Source organism: Pseudocercospora fijiensis, assembly GCF_000340215.1.
Source record: "Pseudocercospora fijiensis CIRAD86 unplaced genomic scaffold MYCFIscaffold_6, whole genome shotgun sequence".
Lineage (NCBI taxonomy): Eukaryota > Fungi > Ascomycota > Dothideomycetes > Mycosphaerellales > Mycosphaerellaceae > Pseudocercospora > Pseudocercospora fijiensis.
The window spans coordinates 4,011,593-4,031,370 of NW_006921537.1; the positions used below are offsets into that span (position 1 = coordinate 4,011,593).

The 19,778-nt window shown below is 53.6% G+C and overlaps 8 protein-coding genes across 8 annotated transcripts; 3 read left to right on the forward strand and 5 right to left on the reverse strand.

The window, feature by feature from the left end:
- Nucleotides 1–110: 110 nt before the first annotated feature.
- On the reverse strand, nt 111–2,071 carry MYCFIDRAFT_139761 (uncharacterized protein; the record flags this gene model as incomplete). The annotated part of the gene is made up of 4 exons (XM_007930442.1): nt 111–836; nt 933–1,154; nt 1,211–1,317; nt 1,366–2,071. 4 exons carry the CDS (start codon nt 2,069–2,071, stop codon nt 111–113), a joined length of 1,761 nt encoding a protein of 586 aa, XP_007928633.1.
- Nucleotides 2,072–2,810: 739 nt separating this feature from the next.
- On the reverse strand, nt 2,811–3,600 carry MYCFIDRAFT_211847 (uncharacterized protein). Its single transcript, XM_007930443.1, has one exon. It carries the CDS (start codon nt 3,390–3,392, stop codon nt 2,871–2,873), a length of 522 nt encoding a protein of 173 aa, XP_007928634.1. The 5' UTR covers nt 3,393–3,600; the 3' UTR covers nt 2,811–2,870.
- A 3,924-nt stretch (nt 3,601–7,524) lies between these two features.
- On the reverse strand, nt 7,525–8,257 carry MYCFIDRAFT_211848 (uncharacterized protein). Its single transcript, XM_007930444.1, has 2 exons — nt 8,152–8,257; nt 7,525–8,099 (listed from the first exon to the last, which is right to left on the reverse strand). Exons 1-2 carry the CDS (start codon nt 8,161–8,163, stop codon nt 7,752–7,754), a joined length of 360 nt encoding a protein of 119 aa, XP_007928635.1. The 5' UTR covers nt 8,164–8,257; the 3' UTR covers nt 7,525–7,751.
- An 853-nt stretch (nt 8,258–9,110) lies between these two features.
- On the forward strand, nt 9,111–10,577 carry MYCFIDRAFT_176730 (uncharacterized protein; the record flags this gene model as incomplete). Its single annotated transcript, XM_007930445.1, has 1 exon — nt 9,111–10,577. One exon carries the CDS (start codon nt 9,111–9,113, stop codon nt 10,575–10,577), a length of 1,467 nt encoding a protein of 488 aa, XP_007928636.1.
- A 173-nt stretch (nt 10,578–10,750) lies between these two features.
- MYCFIDRAFT_176732 (uncharacterized protein) lies at nt 10,751–11,257 on the reverse strand (the record flags this gene model as incomplete). The annotated part of the gene is made up of 6 exons (XM_007930446.1): nt 10,751–10,762; nt 10,796–10,830; nt 10,874–11,036; nt 11,064–11,118; nt 11,145–11,185; nt 11,216–11,257. The coding sequence occupies 6 exons, from the start codon at nt 11,255–11,257 to the stop codon at nt 10,751–10,753; spliced, it is 348 nt and encodes a 115-aa protein (XP_007928637.1).
- A 19-nt stretch (nt 11,258–11,276) lies between these two features.
- MYCFIDRAFT_81500 (uncharacterized protein) lies at nt 11,277–12,446 on the forward strand (the record flags this gene model as incomplete). The annotated part of the gene is made up of 1 exon (XM_007930447.1): nt 11,277–12,446. The coding sequence occupies one exon, from the start codon at nt 11,277–11,279 to the stop codon at nt 12,444–12,446; it is 1,170 nt and encodes a 389-aa protein (XP_007928638.1).
- Nucleotides 12,447–12,769: 323 nt separating this feature from the next.
- On the reverse strand, nt 12,770–15,940 carry MYCFIDRAFT_38601 (uncharacterized protein; the record flags this gene model as incomplete). The annotated part of the gene is made up of 2 exons (XM_007929770.1): nt 12,770–15,776; nt 15,861–15,940. The coding sequence occupies 2 exons, from the start codon at nt 15,938–15,940 to the stop codon at nt 12,770–12,772; spliced, it is 3,087 nt and encodes a 1,028-aa protein (XP_007927961.1).
- A 445-nt stretch (nt 15,941–16,385) lies between these two features.
- Nucleotides 16,386–18,746, forward strand: MYCFIDRAFT_88063 (uncharacterized protein). Its single transcript, XM_007930448.1, has 2 exons — nt 16,386–16,899; nt 16,953–18,746. The coding sequence occupies exons 1-2, from the start codon at nt 16,636–16,638 to the stop codon at nt 18,519–18,521; spliced, it is 1,833 nt and encodes a 610-aa protein (XP_007928639.1). The 5' UTR covers nt 16,386–16,635; the 3' UTR covers nt 18,522–18,746.
- The last annotated feature ends 1,032 nt before the right edge of the window (nt 18,747–19,778 follow it).

Consider the following 19,778-nt stretch of genomic DNA (forward strand, 5'->3'; position numbering starts at 1 on the left):
GTCGCGTCGCCGCAAGTTGACCTCGCCGTCACATCTCTCATTTCTGTACACCTAGCTCCCTGAACTCCGCATGCAGCTCACTCAGCTTCGTGCTAAAAGTCTGCGTTCCTTTACATAGGCTGCGCGTCAGACGTATTTCCGCCGATGCCTCCACTGACATTTCCCCATAAAATCGTATTCAGAATCGAATACGGCGAATTCTCTTCTTCGGCCGTTACGGTAGTATCTGAGTTGGCCGGAGTGAAGATCTGGCTGTGATCAATCTTCAGCGTTCCGTCATTGTCCACGGGTGCAACAGTTGCGCCTCCATCGGTAGGTGTGAGCTCGTTGAATGAGCTTCTAGCTTCCTCGATGTTGAGCTTGCGAAGAGCAGTAATACCTCGTTGGACCGGTGCTGAGGCTTCGGTAGGATCCACTGTGGAAGTGATGTCACTCATAAGAGTGATGAAACGACCAATCAGCTTACGAGCACGCTCGTTGACTCTGTGTTCTCCAAGAATCCCGAGGAGGAGTGCAGAGCTGAGTGCTCGGTGCACGGCAGCCCATGATTGTCGCGCGAAGAATGTGATGTTGTTGAGGCCGAGAAAGGCTTCGATTGTGTTGACGAGGTTCTCAACGCACACCGACTTGAAACCTTTGACAAGCTCGCTTGAAGTCCTTGGACTTATGGCCGGCCGGCAAAGCTCTGACATGGCGTAGCTTGTGTGCAGGTACAGCGCCCAGTGTTCAAGTGTCTCTCGACTGGACGTACATTTCCTCGAATCGCGAAGATGCTCGGCAGCGTCGCGCATAATGTTCGCGATCTCTTCGCGATGTTGATTGATCCGCGCCACATGCTCTCGCGAGCTGGTCGCTCTTGCTCGGTCTCGCACAATATCCAGGCCGACCTTGGTCATGCGGTACATTGAGGCGTGATATGAGCTCGAGCTCACAATACCAAAATGCTGTGGCATCGGCTGGCTGCCAACGTCCAGCGAAGCGTTGCGGTCATATGTGATGGAAAGTAGACTGTCTTGCCACACGATAGCCCACCACACTTTCGATCGTGGAAAGACGACATCGGTTGGGACCGCGGGCGGGCATGCTTGGTGCAGGCCTAGCCCTTGGGCGAGTCTGATAGTCAATCCAAGGACCGACCAGGCCGTGCCAGCATTCTGTTTTCGAGATTAGAATATGGGCGGAAGAATGGCGCAACAGGATGCAGGCGTACCATGTTATTCGTCATGACATTGCCGATGATGATGAGTGCTTGTATGCTCTCAATGTGCGGCTGTGACAGGAAGTTACAGAATCGCAGAGATTCGAAAGAACAGCACACTGGGTCTGTTAGTTCGGAGCCATAATGTGACCACAGTACCTACTGACCGTATACTTGCGAGGTAAGTTCTCGCTCTTTCCGCGTTCGTGCACTGCATTGAGCTCCGCTTGCAAGAACTGCGAAGAGCATGCCTAACCAGTAGAAGCTTCTGCCGAACAAGGAGTGTTCAGTTACGCCATCATCTGGATTATTATAAGACGCGCGTGTGACTAAGAAGCCTGTGAGATCCTGTTCGAGTAGTTTGAGATCTGCAATGCCTGGATAGATGATGTAGCCCAGGTCGCGATAGCTTGCGAACAGACTCAGCATCTGGCTATCGCTTGGTAAAGCTTTCGCCAACTCGCGGGCTCTCTGTAAAGATCCGTGTGGCAGCCCCCACAGATCAACGAAAGGATATGTGGCAGACTCATTGTCGAGTCCAAACATTGGCAGAACCGACTTTCCAAGGAATTCTTGCAGCTGTTGTTGTTCTGCATGATTGGGGGTTTGGCCTTGGCTGAGCGCGTAAAGCATTGCTGGGACCGAGCCGCCACCGAGGTGTACTATCTCGCCCGAGTCATTTTTGGTATGCAAGCCGTGGACAGCAGTATGATCTCTCGTCCGATTGCCATCACTGCTGGTAGCATCGTCACTGCCATTAGCTCCATTGTGCGGATCGCCATTATTCCGGCGGATTTCTCGCTTCAAGTCTGTCAATTGATTCTCCAGACTGTTGAGTTTACGGAAGAGCAAATCAAGCTGACCCTGGCCCATGGTCACATAGCCAGCTCCGGCGACTCCAGGAGGCCCTACATCATCAGTCTGCCTAAGGACTGGATTTGGTGCACTTCCATCGAAGTTCTGTCTTTTACTTGGCGGATGATAAGAGCATAGCTCGGGATGATCGCGGTCACGGCATGTTTGGCATGGGCGTGAGAGATCGCATCTTCAGCAGTCAGCACAAGTCCAAGAAGCAATGGCAGCATTCGGACTATCATATGGCAGGACTCACTTCACTTTGCGCTGTCGACACGGATAGCACGCCTTGTGCTCACGCGCCTTGCGCTTCTTCCTCAGGAATTCATCGACCTCCTGCTGTGGCGGTATGGGCTCTGCAGGATAAGGCGACGCTTCCAAGCCTGTCAGTTGCGGATCCATTCCCTTGCAGAAGTCGCGATGTCAAGAGCACATTGCGTTCTCGGAGATCTTTCGCTTCTTGGTGGCTGCTAGGATGTGTAACACGTTCACCACTGGAACGTGGTCATTGGCGGCCGAACGGTTATGTTCGCTGTCACCGTCGGTTGACTGTTGATGAGATGAGATGGATGAATAATGTGTGGAGGTGCGACGATCTGGACGGGAGGTCGGCGAAAACGAAAACAAGCGTCATAAAGTTACGTGTGGCGCTAGGGAGAACCCTTGGTAGAATTGAAAAGTCAATCCGTTTTGCACCCGCCGAGCATGTGAATTATGCATGATCATATGTGAATGTTGGAAATAGCGCATGTGCTATGGGAGATTCACGGGCCATTGGGGTCTCGGAATTGTGATTATCTACAGTATCGCTATGCTTTCATGATCGCGCGTCATCCATCTCTTCGTCCTCATCTTCGTCTTCGCTAGAGCGCTGCTCAACAGGCACCTTCGCCGTATTCACCTTCATGCTGTCTGCGGTCTGGGACCGATTCAATCTTTGTCGAGAACGCGCATTCTTCACAGCCTTCTCATACTCTTCCCGATTCATATGACTGACAGGGCTGGCGAATCCGCTACCGCCTCCCGCCGTCGCTGCACTGGAGCCCGCTGGAATTTCTTCGGCCAACCGTTCTGCCATGTTCGCATCATACTCTCTTTCCTGCTCACGCACTGCATCAGGGTCAATTTCGCGCGCAGCCGCAAGCAAGTCCAGCGATCCATCGTCAGATGACTCGTAACCGTCGTCTTCGTCTTCGTCTTCGTCTTCTGAAGAGGCGTAATGGAGCTGAACAGGCTGAGGTGCAGTGGCTGGTGGGAACTCTCCCGGCGATGCAGGCGTCACCGACATATCGTCATCGACATCAGAGTCGTCTCCCGTCGAATCTTCACTGAATGGCATGTAGGTCAAAGCAGCCGGCAGACGTGAAGGTGGCAGCTCTTTTCTTTCCTTCACGATGACTTGTTTGTGAACAGCAGCACGCCTTCTGCGCGATACGCCATCCTCGTCCAGGATTCGTGCAAATTTGGGCGGTAGACTGCGCGGTGGCTTCTCGTGCGATACAGACGGTGCCCGCTCCTGATCCACTCGCGCGTGGTGACTTTCGACCGCGATGGAAAAATTGTCAGTGGGCCACACGCCGCCAATACCCGTGACTTCCAACTCCACCGGCTTCACGGCCTTCTCCTCTTCATCAGACAGTGGTGACTGTGCTGGGAAGCCCAGCTCCATCGACTCCGGTATGGGATTGTCGCCGAGGTTCATCGGCTCTGGCAGCTCGGAAGCCTCTGCCAAAGGACCGCGCTTCTCAGATCGAGACGTGTTCGTGGACGCCTGCGGCATCCCGAGCGGTTGTACCGTCGCAGTGACATATGGTGGCGCGTTGTTGCCTTTCGAAGAGCGGTCGCCACTAAGGTCTGTGCAGAATCGCGCGTTGTGGTAGAAGATGATCGGTCCGTCGTCGCGCTTGTGCCTCTTGGTTGAGGAAGTGCGCATGCCGCCAGAACTCGTCATTCCGGAGGAATCTCCTGCCGCTGGTGCTGGCCACGACGAGGACATGCTGTCATCTTCCTCTTCTGAAGAGTCTTCAGCGTCGTCGGTGCTGTCTTTGTGGAAGAAGAGTGGGGTGTACATCAATTTGTTGTTTTCCACCGCTGGAGCGCCAGACCTGCCACTGTTGCGATGCGACAGCTTGGGTCGCTTGTGTGGACTTCTCCGAACGGGAGTGTCGATGTCCGCACGGCTGTTTGATGATGCCCCGCCACTGCTGCTGCCGCGTGTGACTGATGATCCTCCCTTCCATCGGACCTTTCGCTCGTCGTGCGAAAGCTCGAACTTGGAGCTATACTCGCCCAATGCTTTTCGTACGAAGTCAGCAGTGACATTAATGGTGTGCAGTTGAGCCATATTGATGAGAAGATTGAGGTACACCCATCCATGACCCTCTGCTGCCTCTCCCAAACACTCAGGGTCCGGGGGTGAGAATCCCAAATGTCGCATGTACATGATGTTGTCTGTGGGCACTTGGGCACGATGAGGATCAAGATCGAGCGGCCGAGTGGGTCTCTGTTCGACAGATGCATCTTGTTTAGACATGGCGTCTGCGGGACGCTTTCCAGTAACGGTTGGTTGCTGCTCGTCGGGAGAGCTATCATGGGACGAAACGTTGTTATGCGACGGCACAACAGTCTCCTTGCCATCACGATCGCGCATAATGCGAGCCTCGCGAGTTCCCTCTTGCCTCGATCTTCGTCCAGCGCCTACAGAAGCAGCTCTGTCGGCACGAGCAGCCGATTGCGACACTTCTTGCTGTTGCTGTGGATGATGGTGACCACCAACAGCACCTTTCCCGGCAAACACTTGTTCGAGGCGTCGTACAACTAGCTTCTTCTTCATTCGTTCGGTCATATTGGCTGGGCTCGGCTGGGGTAAGAGACCTTCGGGAATGTGATGTAGATATGTATGGATGTTTTGTCGTCGAAGGGCAGCATTTGGTGCAGATCGCTTGTTCAACGTCTCGCCACCGGACTGTGCTGCGGATGAGCCTTGTCCGGATGCCGACATGGAAGCATATGCAGAGTCTGCATTTTGCAACGATGCTAGCGACGATGTTGCAGTCTTGTGGGTAGCCAGAGTTGGCAAAGCTGGAACAATACCTTCGTAACCACTGGCTGGGAAGCTATCAGACCCCAGACTTGCAGTGAATTTGCGAAGAGTATCTTCGAGTTCACGCTTCTTCGCTGCTGGGAGTCCGTGTATTCTGACTTCGAACAACTTATCGTCCTTAAGATGAGAGTCGTGAAGTTTTTCATACTTCTTCAGCTTTCTTCTTAGCTTCTTGTTCTCGATCGTCAAATCATCTATGACTCCCCGATAATCTTCCGTGCTACTGCCGTCCGTACCAAGATGTAAGAGGCCCGTTTGCTGTGGAAGAGATCCCGAGGCATGGTTGGACGTTGCGAGAAGATTTCTCATCTGCTGTTGTTGCGCTTCTGGTGGTGTTTCGGATGAAGAGGAGTGTCGCATGAAGAATGGCGGATCGTTGTCGGCGAACGGGGCACTATCGCGCACTTGGTTGTTCGACTTTTCGAACCACTTTTCTGCGCTACTGCTTTCTCCAGAACTATCCCTGCCCAAAGGTTGCAAGCTTGAGGGCGATCCATCGCTGTTCTTTCCGTCTGTTGCAGCCTTCGAATTCGTACGACCTTGATCATCGCTGGAGGAGTCGCTTTGATCTCGCGGCGAGGGAGATGGCTTTCGTCTCGGAGAGTGCACAAGCGAGACGGATCGATGAGGTGGTGGGCGTCGAGGATGTGGTGATGATGGTGCCCCAGGTTGTGCCGGCGGGGTCATCACAATCATCGGCGTCGGGCGATGAGTCGCCATGTGCGCTGGTATAACGTGCTTATGACTTTTTGGTGTCCATGTGTAAAGCGGCAGACAGCGGGATGCTGAGTCTGCGACAGTGAGATATCCTGGATTCGTCTATGGTATGTGGAGGCCGGGAGGATGGCGCAGTCAGTTCTGCAAATGGTCGTGACAGATTCCACGCGAGTGACGCTGGGCCAGGGCATCAGACGACCATCGGTCGACCTGGGCCCTGTGCTCGATGCGCAGAATTGCCATGCCATGCCATCTGAGATCTCACACGCTGCGCGGCGCATAGCCCCGATCTTTGCACGCCAAGACAAAGGCTGCGATCGCGAACGGTGCTCGGAAGCAACGAACCGAAGAGCATCGTCGATGACACACGGCTGACGTGCACCACGTATTTTTCTTGGTATGCTCTCTCCGCCCTCTCCATCAGTGTCAATGTTTCGATACACACACACACACACACACGCGCGTGGTGCCACGGTGATTCGTGCGTGTGCAGCACTTCATTGTTGAGGAGAGCGCAGACTGCCCTGAGGAGTCCAAGACGTCCGAAATTGCGCCCTGTCGATGCCCGTGATGAGAACGTCGATTCAAACACCAGGAACGATGAAGCATGCTCACGTCACTGCTGACTGGTGACACTCTCGGCTACGACACGATCGAAGATTCAGATGAGGCTCTGCTGCACTACTACTAAATCTCCTGTTCGTCGGAGAAGCATAGTTCGAGCCACCACACGCAGCGCCGACCTGGTTTTCTTGCCGAGATCAACATCTTCAACACCGAGGATCGATGAATGACTTGTATAGTTTGCAGTTCGAACGTGCAGAATGTGTGTCGCTGGGCCATTGGTGGAGATGTTGATATCCATCTAGTCTTCTTGTGCGGCAATCTGGTGTAGTCGCACATGGTGACACCAAACGCCAGCCGCGTCTTATCGAGACTTCCTTCGACGCTCCTGGCCGCATTGATTGCCCCATGGTAAGTCGCAGATATGCGCAGTAACGATCTCTCTTCAATTTCATCTGTCGATTGCAGCTGTTTCCATCGCAACGTGGATGATGCCGCCGCTCATAGTAGTGTTCGACGCAGGCACAGGCCGAGTCCAGCGCCTGATATCAAGGTTTCGATCTTCAATCCAAAGCATCAAGGCAGACGTGCAAGACCCTTCTCAACGATACTGCCGCCGCGTGAGACCATGAAGGGTCTTATGGTGGCAATGCCAGGTCGGTTTCCGATGGGCCTGCAGGCAGGCAGCGCGCACCACGGTCAATTACCTCGTCAGGGGGGTCAAACAGTACACTTAGATCGGTCTCGGTGTCATTCAATGTTCGCAGCAAGGCTGGGGATTACTGGGCGACCATGACGAACTGTCTGTACTTCTGTCAATGAACTTTCTAGCAACGAGTTTCGGTCAAGATTGGCTTTCGAGCAGCGTGCTTGACTCGCTGAGCTATCGCTGAAGCCTGAAGCAAAGGGGCTCCTGCCACAGTACGGGAACCGAAGCATCAACGCCCAGCCATCTGCAGACCCTGAGAAAGACCCTGAGCGTTGTTCTGTAAGAGCCATGAGTTGTGGTCGTGCAGATGAGTGGCGAACTTGAGCCTGTTTGTCACCGACCTTACTCACTCGACTGAAGGCGAGACGCTCTAGATGTCCATGAGACCGCGGCTGAATTGGACAAGAATGAATTACAGAACAGCCCGAAGCAAGCCTGCAACAACCATTATAAGCATTACTACCCGCCTCTCTTCCCCCATCCGCTCTCCCCGGACGCCTATCAACACCATGCACCCTGCTGCTCCTCTTAACGCCTCGCAAGTGATGCGCACAGCTTCAGTGTCTCGTCTGGGTGACTTTTCCACGTCTTCGCTTCGTCTTGCTCTAAAATAGCACATCCAAACAACAACAACAAGCCATGGCAGCCATTATACCTGCGCAGCAACCTGCACCTCCTCCCGCTCCCGCGCCTCTGTCTTGCGGCGGCCCTCCGTAGTAGCCGCCCTGGGGTGGGTAAGGCCCTTGTTGTTGATACATCATGGGTTGTTGGCCATATTGTCCTGGCGGTGGACCGTACGGTTGGTTGTATGGTTGCGGGCTGCCGTATTGTTGCGGAGGAGGCGAGCCGTAATATCCTGCGTTCTCTCCTCGTGGATCGCCCACTGGCCCAGCATCATAGTGTGCTTGTGGAGGCTGTTGAGGATAGCCTGGGGGCGGGCCTGCTGGTGCGTCCTAACAGCAATGTCAGTGGCTGGTTGTATCGGCCAGTTTGCCAATCACCCACGTATTTCGACATGACTCTTGATCGCTTCGGCGTAGCTGTAAGTCCGTTGAGTGTAGTGAGTGCAGTGAGTGTAGCCTGTGGGCACTGCAAAAGCTATAGCGACAGTATCGATGCGGAGGACGCGGCTTCAAAGGTGTACGACATTGCAGGCAAGAGCGCTGGCATAAGAGGCTCACGAAATCTCTCGGCACTTGGCCATTTCCTTGGGAGGCGCAGCTCGACTCGACAGCATCGGCCGCGTAATCCACAGCACCTTTTCAGCATACCATTTCATGCCGTTTTGGTAGACCTCTGCCACGCCACGGCTTGACGGCCAACAACAATGCCAGTGTCCAACATGCGGAAATCGGTCTCGAGTCGGCTGTGCTGGTTGAGGTGTCTAGCTAACGTTAACAAATCTGGCGTCTTGCCTTGTGGCACAAAAGGCTGGGCGGGGCGATGCACGCCAAGCTGCCAGGATGCTGCCGCCAGAGTAGGCAATGCGAGCAACATATATGATATTGTTGCAACCCATAACCGCATAACGTAAGTTCGCTGTGGTTGAACCCTATCGTTCTCACGCGACTGTTCGCAGTATTGACGTCGGGTTGTCCCGTCTGTGCTGGCGTGAAAGCGTCTCCGTCGCGACGCTGGATCTGCGTGCCTTTGCCGCCGACAGAAGCAGTTTGAAACATGCACGAGACGGCAGCGTCCTGTCCTCATCATCACTCCTCCAACCGTTCGTTGTTGGATCATATGCCTGCGTATCGCTCTGCCTCCTGTAAGTTAGGCTGTTGCACGCCTGTGTTTTCGCGCGGAGCCTCCGCCATGTCATGGTCACATACTACACCTGCGCTTGTCCCTTCACCCTGCAGCGCGCATATGAATAATTCTTCACTCTCTTCTCTGCCCTGCTGCCTCGCACTGCTACCTTGATCATCAGTGAGCATGAGGGCACGCATTCCGCACAATCCGGATCAATGGCTGGCACAGTGGGGACGCTTCCATATTCTACTGAAACCGTCACCACGTTCTGGTCCACGTCTGTCGTCACAGTACTGGCATCAACATCAGGTATAGATTCCACAACAACCACAACATCACCAACAACAACCACAACATCACCAACAACCACAACATCACCAACAACAACACCACCACCACCACCACCACCAAGGCAAACACGTACAACCAGTCGCTCAACATCAGGATGGAGCAACATCACAACGTCGACACAATCACATTCAAGGATATCCCGGCCACCCGCCATCAGCCAGCCCACGTCTGGCGCATTGGCCGCTCTGCCATCAGTGGTCACTTCAATCTCAAACTATACCCTGCCACCTGTAGTGACAGCCATTCCTACCGCACGCCTTTCTTCCTCAAACAATGCGACAACAACTGCTATGCGATCAAGCAACCCGCACAAACGTGCTGTCATCGGCGGACTTTCAGGCGCCATAGCAGGACTTGTCGTCATTGGCGTGCTTATATGTCTGGTGCTACGATGGCGGCGAAAGGATCATGACTCTGATCTCACCTCGTTGACGGAGAAGGCAGACAGCGAAGAGGCACGACCGCCGTTCAAACAGAAGCTGACCGCTTTCGCTACGCTTCTGCCAATCAGTCGTCTTGCCAGAGATTCACCCAGCAGCAGTCAAGTGCGGCCGCACAGCATCTCGCCCGTGAGCGTGGATGAAGACCATCGCATGATCCGCATGAGCACCAGGCATTGGCCACGACCCTTTGTTCCGGGTGCCGGGGAAGGCTACCGAGACTCAGCACCTCTCGGCCAGCTGCGAGTCGTCAATCCGGATCTCCCTCGTCCTACCACACCACGACGATCGACTGATACAGCGACCAGCTTCCTGCGAAAACCACGGGAGGCCTTAGCTGGGTTTGTGTTCACCTCGCCAAGACCGCAGTCTGTAGGCAGGATGAGGCCAATTGCGCCTGCTCAAGATTTGCCCACTACAGCAGTGGTAGACCCTACTCTGTCTCGGGAATGTGTGGCAACCTATGCTTCGACACCATCATTCAGGTCTTACCCATCCTTGATCTCACTGCCTACCGTACAGCAACACCCAGCTGAGGATCCTTTCTTCACGCCGCCCGGTGAGACAGAGAAACAGCTACCTGCTCTACCACATGAGCCAGAGCCATCTACGACATCTGTTTCTGGATCGGCTAGCAAGACTCGGAATATTCTTGGCTCCTTGCTTCATCCTATGCGAGCACGAGCAAATACTACCAATTCACAGCCAGCAACACAGGCCCACGGACTATCGCACTTCTCTGTTTCCACCAACGCTTCGAGAAGTAGTAGGCGCAGCGACCCTTTCGATCTGGATAGACCGAGCATCCGTGGCAGTACGCCTGCCCGATCTGGACACGAATGTCACCGGGAAGGCCATGCTCCCGTTCGGACCTTGTATGAGGGTACTTGAGGTGCAGCAAATAATAACCTTATGAAGACATGCATGATACATACTGTATGACCGACTAACGAATTTACGAATGATGCTTCAACCCAGTGAAGCTTGATACCCAGACTTGATGGAGGCTTGCAAAAACGGTTCTTATGTATTATCAGCAAATGAATTCAACGCTCGTAGGGGCATTACTTTAATCCCTTGTGGGAAGTCGATTGAAGATACCTTGACACTTCATAATGGAACTCCAATTTGTCTGGGTAGTTCGCTGTGAAATGTTGCAGCTGCAATGGACGGCCTATACGGGACACAGTGGTCGAGAAGAATGCCGAATGCAGCTCTGGAATTCGAGCCGTCGAGCTGCCCGTTTCCATTGCCAGCCTCTCCAGACAATTGCAAAGAGACCTGATGGAGCTTTCTTAGCTCGTCCGCGACCGCGGTTGCCCAGCAGTCGTCGCAAGTGGCTATAGCTCTCTGACACAGTTCCGGATGAGGTTGCACCAGTAGATTGGAGCAGTTGAGCGTGCCCAATGGGAAACGCAGTCTCACGTGGAAACTCGCATTCACTTGAACCCTTGTCACGCATGTGAAATTGTTACGTCAGCGTGTGGGAATCTCAGTCCCTTTCCAACGGCAACAGCCAACAACGACACTCTTCTTCTGACAAGCAACTCTGCTGATCTACAATCACACATTTCGTGCAAGGTAGACACGATGCGCGCCTCTATGGTGGCTGCAGCGCTTGCGATCACCTGCACTTCCCTCATTGAGGCAAATATTCTGGCTTCTTTCAGAAAGAACTCACAACTCCCATTTCCATCGGCATCGGCATGCCCGTTGGCCTCATCTGATTTGCGCAACATCAGCATCGGTGCCGCATACGACTGGTCGCAAACAGCAGAAGCGCTCAACGTCCTCTCAAAGTGCGCTGACCTCCTGTCCACTACACTTGAGCTTTCCATCAACATCTCAATCCCTTTCGAACCACCACCGAGTCCCATTACGTCGCGCCTGAACAAGATCAAAGAGCGTATCGAATCCGGTGTCAAGAACTCCTTCACCACACACCAAACGATTAAATTCGGAATCCGTCCACCGCAGAAAATCATCCGTCAACCCGATTTCCTCGAGCACGGAAAATCAGAATTCTTGCATCGAAAGGATGACTTCAAAGTCCACGCCTTCAACCAAAAAGATCTCGAAGCACTTGACTCCATCGACCAACACCGCTTCAACTTCATGACTCCCTTCGCCCCAGAAACCTCACAAATCGCCCTCCAAGATTTCCAAGCCAGCCTCCAACCAACCCTCCTCCCCATCCCACCACCACCAGAACTCCTGCACACCTTAACCTCCCTCCTCCAAAAAGCGACAAACCTCGAAACTCTACATCTCCGACTCCATCCTCCCTCGCACGAAGTGCCAGAAAATTTCCACCAAGCCTTCATAACCTCCAACCTCAACCTCTCCAGCATAAAATCTCTGCACCTAAGTCCAGGAATGGATTTCCTCGTCGCATTCACGCCGAATGTCATCTCCATCACTGCAAACGGCGTTTGGAACACCATCCAATCTCTCAACTTGATGAATTCCACCAACTCCCTCGAACACCTCACGCTCAGAACGAGATGGGATGAAAGGAAACTTGACGCTCTCGTTCAGAATTGCGAGAATTTGACGAGTCTGGATATGCTTTCTCCGGGTGGGGATGGGCAAGTGGTGAAGTTTCGGCGGGGAATTCACTCGGATGGTGGAGATACGAGTGCGACGAGGTCGGTGCATGGTTTGAGGGTTTCGAAGTATCAGCGAGGACCGAGAGGACGGGGGAATTTTACGAGGTTGTTTGAGGAGTTGCCGAAATTGGAGACTTTGGTTGTTACTTGAATGGCGTACAGGAGAAAGAAGGTCTTGGTGGATTGGGCTGAGGGTGAGGTGTTGTTAGCTGGACGGCTAGGAGGTGGCGTTGTACCGCTGGGATGCATGCGTACATGTATTTCGAGCTCCTTTTTGCGTCACTAGGCGGCCGCATAATGCTCGAGTCTATCCGAAGAGAATCTCTCTCAATCCAGAAAGAGTGTTTCGAAAAACAGCTACAAAAATGTAAATTTCCCCATCTTCTGTCGCGTCGAATCTACTGCTACAGCAGATATATTCCGCACAATACTCACTCGCTATACAATTGCACGCTCCCCCCAAAACTCCGTACTTTACACCATCCTCCCCACCCGTCCAATCGACCTCCCTTTCCTCCTCCGTTCCCAAAATTTCCTCCCCTCATCAACCCAAAGCACCGAACTTGCCACAACCACAAGTTTAACCAGATCCACGAGTGACAACGCCTCGGTCTGAAATACCGCTTGCAAAGGAGGGAAATATATGACTAATGCCTGTCCAACCAAACTTCCTAATACAGCATATGTGAACATGACGTTGCCGTCGCCACTTTTGCCAACCCAGTTTGGTGGGAGTAAGGGTACTTCGCCCATGAGAACGCTGCGGTTCGCGGAGCGGCAGGATAGGGCGTTGAACATGTCGAAGAGGACAAATTGGGTGAAGGTGAGGGTTGTGTCGCGGGCGGAAACGGAGTGCGCGACGAGGTCTTCAGCGGAGAGGTGGGAGTAGTATGTGAGGAGGGTGCCGGTGAGGATGACGGCTGCGCTTTGAAAGACGCGACGGAGGAGTTTTGGCGTGAGAACGCGGGCGGTGCGAGGTCGTGGAGGTTGCGTGAGAAGGGCAGGGTCGACAGGCTCTACCCCTAAAGATTGTGCGGGCGGTCCGTCCATGATGATGTTGATCCAGAGAATCTGCATGGCGTTGAGCGGGTTCTTCAGTCCAAACAGGCTGCTCAGCATGACCAGTCCCAATGCCGAAACGCTTGTGCTGAGCTGGAAAGTCAGGAAGTTCTGAATGTTGTAGAAAATGCCTTTGCCTTCTTCAATAGCGCTCAGTATTGTTGAGAAGTCGTCATCAGTCAAGATCATGTCCGCTGCTTCTTTGGCAACATCTGTGCCTAGTTTGCCCATGCTAATACCAATATCGGCTTTCTTGAGCGCAGGTGCATCGTTGACACCATCTCCAGTCATCGCGACAACATCACCGCGAGACTGCAGAGCAGAGATGATCTTCAGCTTGTGCTCGGGGCTTGTGCGCGCGAAAATGCTGATGCGACTCATCGCTTCTGCCAAGTCTGCTTCGCTCATCTGATCGAGTTGATCGCCGCGAATGACTGGAGAGCCGATTGCAGAGTTGAGGTTGATGGGCATTCCCAGCTTCTTTGCAACAGCAACAGCTGTGGCCTCGGCATCACCAGTGATCATGATCACTTTCACACCTCCTGCCAAAAGGCGGCGTATGGATCTGTCCACACCTTTCCGTGGCGGATCCGACATGCCGACGAGACCAGAAAAGCAAAGTCCGGTGTAGACGTTCTCGTCAACGCCGGAAGATTGGCCCAGCGCTGCCATTGGTGTGGAAGCTCTACTACCACCACTCACATCACGGCTGGTGTTTCTGCTTGCAGCACCCCGTATCCTGACAGGACCACTGGCAAAAGCGAGAACGCGAAGACCTTCTTCCGCCATCTGTCGAGCGGCTAGATCGACTTCTTGCCGTCGTTTGTCGTCCAGAATGACTTCGCCTTGAGCAGATATGTACGTGTCACAGCGACCGATCACGCGTTCGAGAGCGCCTTTGATGTATGCAGTGTCGCTTCCGTCACTTGCTTCATTGATCACGCCCATCCATTTCCGCGAGCTAGAAAAGGGTATCTCGTGCTTCCGTTGGCCGATACGACCGCGCACGTCCTCTTCGTGAAAGTTGTCCAGCAGGTCCAAGAGCGCGACATCCGTTGGCTGGCCAGCCCAACGGCTCTTTGCATTGGCTAAATCGTCGTCGCCACCTGTGCTCGCAAGCACCGCGGCGCTAGCAGCTGTGATCTGACCATGACTATGCGTGTTCAGTCTCCCGTCGTTGACGATATTTGCTGCTCTGAGTACGGCTTGTGTGGTGGCTGCATTGAGGCTTTCGGAATAGACCTTGTTGACGTCTTGCGGCTTGTCGTTGTCGAAACTCCACATCTTGGTGGCAGTCATGTGGTTGGTGGTGAGGGTTCCTGTCTTGTCAGAGCAGACCACGTTCACAGATCCCAGTGTCTCGACGGAAGGCAATCTGCGCACAATAGCATTCCTCCGGCTCATGCGCAAAACACCCAGCGCAAGCGTGACAGTCACGATGATTGGCAGACCTTCGGGAATGGCTGCTACGGCCAATGACACTCCGATCTGGAAGAGCTCCAGGAAATTCCTGCCTCGCCAAAGACCAACAAGAATAATGACAGCAATCACACCGAACGACATGTAGCTGAGCTCCTTTCCTAATCGATCCATGCTCAGTTGCAGTGGTGTCCTCGGCGACTCAATCTCCTGCAAAGAGGCACTAATTGCGCCAAACTCGGTATCGCCTCCAGTCCCGATGACAATGCCATGTCCATATCCCGATCGAACCAGAGTTCCCTGAAATGCGATGTTGGTCTGATCGGTGAGACGAATCTCTCCGCTCCTCATCAGAGTCGAAGGATGTGTGCTGCCATTTGCATAGTTGACCGGGCCAAGAGTGTCTGCCGTCTTCGCCACAGGCTCATTCTCTCCAGTCAAGTTACTCTCATCAATGCTGAGATCAGCGGCATGAACGATTCGAACGTCGGCGGGTATCCGGTCACCGGTGTGGAACAGCACAAGATCTCCCGTCACGAGCTGTGTGGCAGATATAGTCGTGCTTGCCTTGTCTGCATTCTTCTCGCTAGCCGTGCCCTTTGGCTCCCCATTCTCAACTGGCTCGGACGCAGATGTCCTGATCACATGCGCGAAATGCGGCACAAGCTTGTTCAATGCTTCTAAGCTCTTTTCACTTCTATACTCTTGCACGAACGCGACTGACACGACTATGGTCACTGCAATGAATATGGAAATCGCGTCCTCGTAATTGCCCATTACAGCAGACACGGCAGCACTGGCAAGCAATAGGAGAATCAAGGTCTCCTTGAACTGCTGAACGAAGCGCAGCCATAATGGATCTGGTTCCTCCGATGGCAACTCATTGGTGCCTTGCACCTGCAATCGCGTCGCGGCATCGGAAGGGTGCAAGCCATTGGTGAGAGACGTGGAATGCCTCTCGGCGACTTGCTCGGGGGTCAGAGTCGCATGTTGCGCGGTGATGCTCTGCTGTCCGGGCAGCTTTATTCGACTGGAGGCTCGAGAGTGTAGAGAGCGGCCTTCGGTGGGCGCAGTCAAGGAATGCGACTGGGAACCGCTTGGCGGTGCATACGGCGATGGAGATGGTGCATTGTGCAGAGGTATGATCGGGGTGGTGGATGGGGACATGCTTGGTCGGCCATATGAACGCCGGGCGGATGGTGGCTGATTCTCTTGACTGAAGTCGCTCAGGAGTAGGAGGAGGAGTGTGGTCTGGTTGAGAAGGCCGTCCGTCACATTTGGCCCTGCTTGGCCTTTGGCTGCCAGAGGTTATTGTCGGCGTCTGCTGCGCTGCGCTGCGCTGCCTTCCGCCGAACAAAGCAGTCTTGCAAAAAAGCTCCACGCACATGCACGTCTGGCCGCGTCTCCAACTCGCAGCATCGCACCTTCCCCTACGCGGCGCGGCCCCAGGCCAGGATTAGGCATCAATTAAGCTTGGCCTAGCGTGGCTGCCTGAGGCGGCCTTGGAACTAAAAACAGTCCGCGTGCCTCCCAACCTCTGAATAATCCGGAAGCCTGAACTCGCACAGTCACCGTCATCCACCATCCACCATCCACCACTCACCAACACCACCTCGACACCCGCGCATTCGCATCATCATTGTGAGCGGCTGCATTACTGTATTCACCACCCGACGACATGCACTTCTTGGCATAAAATTCACCTTCCGCACGGCGAGTGACGCGTCGTGTCCAACAACAACAACAACAAAGACGCGACGACCAGGCGCATTACTCCTACCACTCCCACCACACGTCTGGACTCTACCATCTTTGGAGATCAGTATCGCATACACCCAGACTCAACGTAGAAAGCCCTCACGATGTTCTACGAAGCCACGCTGCTGTCCAAGACCGGGCCCTTGGCTCGCGTCTGGCTGGCCTCCAACCTCGATCGCAAACTGACCAAGCAGAACGTGCTGCAGTCTAATTTGGAGACGAACGTCAAGGATATCATTGGAGAGAGTCAGGCGCCTATGGCCCTGCGTCTGAGTGGGCAGCTGCTGTTGGGTGTCGTCAAGATCTACAACAGGAAAGCCAAGTACCTGATGGATGATTGCAACGATGCCTTACTCAAGATTAGGCTGGTGAGTGCATAGCATGTGTGCACAGCATGCCTTGTGTGCTAATCATTCATCAGGCCTTCAAACCGGGCAATGTCGATCTCCCCACTGATCAATCACATCGAGCAAACCCGAACGCCTTGATTCTGCCCGATACCATCACGGAACTCGATCTCTTTGCGCCTCTGCCAGATCCCGAGGACCTGCTGCGAGAACCAGAAGCACGCGCGCCCGGACAGGATCCTACTTTGCTCGACTTTGGAATGAGCCAGATCATGGACAGCCAAACACCAACCCGACCTAAGGAGAAGCGGACGCTACTGCTTGATGACGATGATCTAGGTCTCGACCTGGGACTCGACATGGACAACGACATTACACGTTTGAGCGAAGCACCCAGTATAGAACAAGGCCGTCGCGCTCCAACTCCGAGACGCGATGAGCCAACGCTGCTGGAAGATGACGATCTCGGTCTTGATTTTGGATTCAACGACGACACTACCTTGAGACCTACCACTGAAGCTCCTGAACCCATCATTGCTGCAGATGACGACCTCCACATGGGCGGCATGGACGACGACGAAGTTGCTCGCGCCAATGCTGCCGCCATGGAACGCGTAGCCACTGCTGGCGAACAGCGTCGGCGCTCAGAGTCCCTTCTCTCATCCATTCGTAGTAGTGTTGAACGCGATCTAGAGAAGACTTTCCAGCTCGACCAGGCCCAAATGCATGAGGACGAGGACTCCACTGTGCTTCAAGCAGCACAACGCGTGAAGCGAAGAAAAGTTGTCCGTATGGACAATGAGACCGAAATCCATAACAGCCAAATCAAGAAGATGCAGGAAGATCGCTCTGCTATCACCAAAGCGCCGACTTACTTGCCACGAGATCCGCTCCTGCTCCAGCTCATGGAGATGCAACGAAATGGTAGCTTCATCAGCAACCTCATGGACGGCCAGATGCGCGGATGGGCACCAGAGCTCCGAGGTATTCTTTCGTTGGAGGTTGTCCGCAAAGCAGGTGACAAAAAGCGAAAGCGAGACTCTGGTATTGCCGATGTCGAGACTGACGGAGAGAGGCAAGAATCGCCACAGCTTGAAATTCCACAAGATGAGGACGAAGGCTTCCAGGCTGATGCTGGCGCTCATGACTTCGATGTCACTGCCAATGACCATGTTCAACTTAACCTTGATGAAGATGAACATGAGGAGTACGAGGACCACGGTGCAAATTTCGATGTGACCGAGGCACCTCTTCTCCACCCATCTCAGGGCGGCGCTGTTGCTCTTGGCACGAAGAAGATGGTGCACATGCTTCGCGAGCACTTTGCACCCGAACATCCCAAGCACGCCAACGAGCCACCGACACCGAGCAAGCGAGTTAAGAGCTCAGCTTTGTTCACGGATCTGTGTCCCGAGAAGCGAACTACGAAGGAGGATGCCACGAAAATGTTCTTCGAACTTCTGGTGCTGGGTACGAAAGACGCCATCAAGATCGAGCAAGATAGTAAGGGACTTGGCCTCCCGATCAGAGTGCGAGGTAAGCGCGGTCTCTGGGGAGACTGGGCAGAGATGCAATCTGGCGGCGAGATTGCAAGCCAGGCGCAGCCAGAAGCTCAGCCCGCTCACGTTGAGGGCGAGGCGTAATGATGTCGTCGTCTTTGATAAGTTAGCGAAGGCGCTCTGGTGTTCGGGGATGAGGTTGCTCTTGGGGAATAGTGGTGAAGAACTGGCACCAGGCCTGAAGAGGCGTATTAAATTGGACGGTCTTGGATATTCAACTTCTTGTCTCGATGGAGATGCGAGAGTTTAGTATTTTGTGATATCCCCTTAGCGAGAAAGCGAGAGACGCAATGTAACAATGAAGAGATGAAAATGAGATTCAATGATTCTAGCCACCTTGGCAGGAAGACACACGGACACCAGAGACAGACGCTCAATAAAATGATCTTGATTCTGGTAGGCTTCGTTGACGTTCTCATGCACCAAACCGTTGTAGACGCCACGACGTGGATTTCAGACATTGGGGACTTCTCGATCCCCAGGACAGGTAAGCTGCAAGAACTTCGTTATGGCCTTGGACACAGACGAACGACTGTCGGCGACCACGCTGATGTTGCTCCACCATCCATCCGCATTGCAGACTATTGAAAATGGCTCCGGTGAAAAACGTGGTGTCTATTCTGGACTCGGCGATCCAATGACGGACAAAGAGCAGAGCATTGAGATCCATGCTCGGTTCGCACGTGGCGGTCGAGATAGCTTTGACGGCCATCGATAACACGGCATATCCAGCCTGATGAAGATGGTCATGAGTTGGCCTAGACGGTCAAGAACACTAAGCCTTTGTCGAAACTGTGCGTGTACCAAGTCATTACAGCGCTGCGGTCACAGGTCTTTTTAGGCGCAGATAGTGCAGCTGCAATACAAGAGCAACATTTATCAAGGCGCATACATGTATCCTCAGGCGAGGAATTGGCTTAATCCTTGGGCAACCAGTAGCAGCCGCGGGTCTTGAACAAAACAGCAAAGTCACTCTTCCTTGAGCCATTCTCAACATTGAACAGATCGTCATCAACGACTTTCCCCTTCGACCGAGTCAATGCGGCATTCGGATCAAATCTTGCCAATCAGCAGATGGGCTCGGAAATGGTCTCTGTTGGAACTGGAACGAATTGGGGTTCTGCTGAGTGTTTGAAGAGGTGCACGTCTCGTGCGTCGGCCGAGTTCTGCTGCATGTCGCAGAAATTCAGGCTGTGCTGATGAATGAGCATACGCTGACTTCGGTGCATCGTTGCATCGGCGAGAGTAATGTCGTGAACCGTGGAACTTCGTCGACTATCTCCTTGCAATCATATACTGTGAACTTGTTTCTCGGCTTCAAGCAAACAAGGCGTCAAAGCT

Bases quoted from the DNA above. Each gene is read 5' to 3' on its own strand.
- MYCFIDRAFT_88063 (XM_007930448.1), top strand. From the start codon at position 16,636: ATGTTCTACGAAGCCACGCTGCTGTCCAAGACCGGGCCCTTGGCTCGC. The intron at 16,900-16,952 runs GTGAGTGCATAG...ATCATTCATCAG, and splicing joins CCTTACTCAAGATTAGGCTG to GCCTTCAAACCGGGCAATGT.
- MYCFIDRAFT_211847 (XM_007930443.1), bottom strand. From the start codon at position 3,392: ATGCCATTCAGTGAAGATTCGACGGGAGACGACTCTGATGTCGATGAC.